Source organism: Triticum urartu, chromosome 6A, assembly GCF_056163025.1.
Source record: "Triticum urartu cultivar PI428250 chromosome 6A, HENAU_Tu73, whole genome shotgun sequence".
In the NCBI taxonomy this organism is placed as follows: Eukaryota; Viridiplantae; Streptophyta; class Magnoliopsida; order Poales; family Poaceae; genus Triticum; species Triticum urartu.
The window spans coordinates 512,129,663-512,132,890 of NC_141878.1; the positions used below are offsets into that span (position 1 = coordinate 512,129,663).

General features: G+C 60.2%; 1 protein-coding gene across 1 annotated transcript; it reads right to left on the reverse strand.

Annotated features, from left to right (window-relative positions):
* Window positions 1-2,180: 2,180 nt before the first annotated feature.
* Window positions 2,181-2,828, reverse strand: LOC147965987 (uncharacterized). The gene has a single exon (XM_087530679.1). The coding sequence runs from the start codon at window positions 2,826-2,828 to the stop codon at window positions 2,181-2,183; it is 648 nt and encodes a 215-aa protein (XP_087386805.1).
* Window positions 2,829-3,228: the final 400 nt, after the last annotated feature.

Here is a 3,228-nt window from a genome sequence, read left to right on the forward strand (position 1 = left end):
GGTTCCGTCACGCCGAACAGTGTCACGCGGCAGGCGCGGTGGCTGGAGGCGGGGCCAGATCGGCTTCATGACTGGCGTGTTTCTGCCGCTCGTGCTATCGCCGAGATGGCGCTCAGGTTCATGATGTCTTGGCATCCGGACCTGTCGCTGGACGCGTTGACGGGCCAGCAAGACGGCTCGGAGAGCCAGCTGCAGGCGGAGGCCGGCCGAATTGCTGTGTGGGCCAGCTACATCGGCGGGTTTGCCTTCCATGACAAGTTCCGGCCGGAGTGGGCGGAAGATGGCGGAGTCGTGCCTGCTGACGACTACGACCTTCTTCTTGACGACCCGGAGGGTAGCTCCGAGGAGACGGGCGTCTACCACGACGTGGGCGCCGAGGAGGGAGACATTGGCACCTCAGCGGAGCCGAAGGCCACCGAAGGTGATGCCTGAAGCCGCCTGCTTTTTACCTTAGCAAAAATTTCTGTTAGGTAGTAGGTCCACCCACCCACTGGGGGTTTCCGGGTGTAATGAATACTGGCCTTGGGGCCTGCTTAAATTTGAACTTGTGATGTATAAATTTCATGGATGTTTGCGTTCTTGCTTTTTGTCCCTCGAGCCGTTTTTTGCGATTTTCCCCTCTCGCCCCCTCCCCGCGAATCTGACGGCCGAGGCTCCAGTCCGTGACAAGGAGTTCGACCTTTGAGAGGAGCACGCATTATTTTAGCTGTCGAGACATTGAGCACGAGCGAAACACCCACTGGGCCGGCTGGCGGCAACCCGGCAAAGCCGGTTGGTGAGCAGTCGGTCGTGCGGTAACTTAAAGTGGCGTGGCCGGGTTGGTTAACCCGGCGGTCCTTAACTTAGTGTTCATGGCGCGCTGGTGCTCTGGCCTTGCGCGCTTGCCGACCGACAGCCGGAGCCGGTTCTGTGGCTTAGGGCGACGTGGAAGACCGCATCGATCCCAATGTGTCAGGAACCACTAAGTAAGGCGGCGGGTAGTGACCAAGCCTGCCAGCCCCCAAGCCCCCGGGTCGAGCGATTCGGACCGGTGGCCGGGTTTGATGGAGAGGTAAATAATGCACTAATGTAGGAGACACAATAGCTTGGTCGGAAAGGGCAGCCCCCGAGCATCGTTCGGGGACTCCATAGTTTTCAGATGATTACAAAAGGCAGCGATACATACATGCACATGGCTAACTGTAAAACGGGCGGAGGAGTTCCGCATTCCACGGCCAGGTTGTTTCTTCGCCGGCGGTGTCTCTTTTGCCCTTGTATGATTTGCTGGCATCGATGGGGTAGTAGGCATTGCAATCACACAAGGCCTTGCTGATGATGAAGGGGCCCTCCCACGGGGAGGTCAGCTTGTGTTGGACGGCTTGCTACTGGACGAGTCGGAGGACGAGGTCTCCCTCCCGAAACGCTAGGGGTTTGATCTTCTTGCTGTGGTAGTGCCTCAGGCCTTGCTGATAAATGGCTGAGCGGCTGAGCGCTAGGAGACATGCTTCTTCGAGCAGGTCGACACCGTCTTCACGGGCTTGTTTGGCTTCGGCTTCGATGTACATCGCGACGTGCGGCGAGTCGAACTCGAGGTCAGTCGGGATGACGGCTTCCGCTCCATAGACGAGGAAGAACGGGGTGAACCTGGTCGACCGGTTTTGCGTTGTTCAAAGACTCCAGAGGACGGTCGGCAGCTCGTGAAGCCAGCTGCCGGGTGAATGGACAAGCGGCTCGACGAGCCATGGCTTGATGCCGGATAGGATGAGGCCGTTGGCCCGCTTGACCTGTCCATTGGACTGCGGGTGTGCAACGGAAGCTATGGCGAGGCGGATGCCGGAGATGGAGCAGTACTATGCGAGTGTGCCCTTGGCAAAGTTGGTGCCGTTGTCCGTGATGATGCTGTTCGACATGCCATAGCGCACCGCGATGTCCTTGACGAATCGGACGACCGTTGGCCCGTCCAGCTTCTTGACTGGCCTTGCTTCGATCCATTTGGTGAACTTGTCCACCGCCGCCAGCAAATGCGTCATGCCGCCTCGAGCGGTCTTGAAAGGTCCCACCATGTCGAGTCCCCAGACTACAAAGGGCCAGACGATCAGGATGGTTCGGAGTGCTGACGTCGGCTAGTGGCTGCGCTTGCTGAAGCGCTGGCATCCCTCGCACTTGAGGATGAGTGACTCGGAGTCTTCGAGGGCCGTGGGCTAGTAGAAACCATGGCGGAAGGCCTTGGCCACCAAGGACCGCGAGGCAGCATGGTGCCCGCACTCGCCCTGGTGTATGTCGAGGAGGATCTCAATGCCCTTGTCTTGCTCGACGCAACGCTGGAACACACCGGTGGAGCTGTGTTTGACAAGCTCGTCGTTGATGATGTTGTAGGCGGACGCCCGGTGCTGCACCTGCTGGGCTTCGGTCTCGTCCATGAGGAGAACTATGTTCTCCATAAACTCTAAGATGGGAAGGGCCCATGATGGTGCCGTCACCACGGCAAGGATGGACACTATGGTGGGTTCCAGGACGTCAGCTTCCGAGCTGGGTTCAGCGGCACCCGGGTCGGGTACGGCGGCGGCCGGGTCGACGACAGCAGCCCCCGGGCCGGGTTCAGCAGTCCCCGGGATGGGTTGAGGTGCGGCCGGGGCGTTCGGGACGTAGATGGACTCGGAGTACGGAGACGGCTTGACGGACGGCTTGCGCAGGTGCTCGAGGGAGACACCGGACGAGATGGATTGCCGTGACGAGGCGATCTTGGCGAGCGTGTCGGCCACCTCGTTTTCTGCGCGCGGGAGGTCGAGGAACTCGCAACCCGCGAAGAACCCGGATAACTTCTGGACGAGGAAGTGGTAGCTCGCCATGTTGGGGTCGCGGACGTCCCATTCGCCAGAGCATTGCTGCACCACCAGATCCGAGTCGCCATAGCATAGGATGCGCTGGATGCCGAGTTCCTTGGCGAGCCGGAGGCCATGCACGAGCGCTTCATACTCGGCAACGTTGTTGGAGGCGGTGAAGTGGATCTGGAGTGCGTATTTGAGGCGGTCGCCTTTTGGGGAGGACAGCACGATGCCGGCCCCTAGGCCGAGACGCATCTTCGAGCCGTCGAAGTGCATGTGCCACTGCGTTGAGTCCGGCGGCGGCGGCAGGTACTGAGTCTTGGTCCAGTCGACGAGGAAGTCGGCCAGTTCTTGGGACTTGATCGTGGTGCGGGGCTCATAGAGGATGGTGTGAGCGGCTAGCTCGAGCGCCCACTTGGCGACC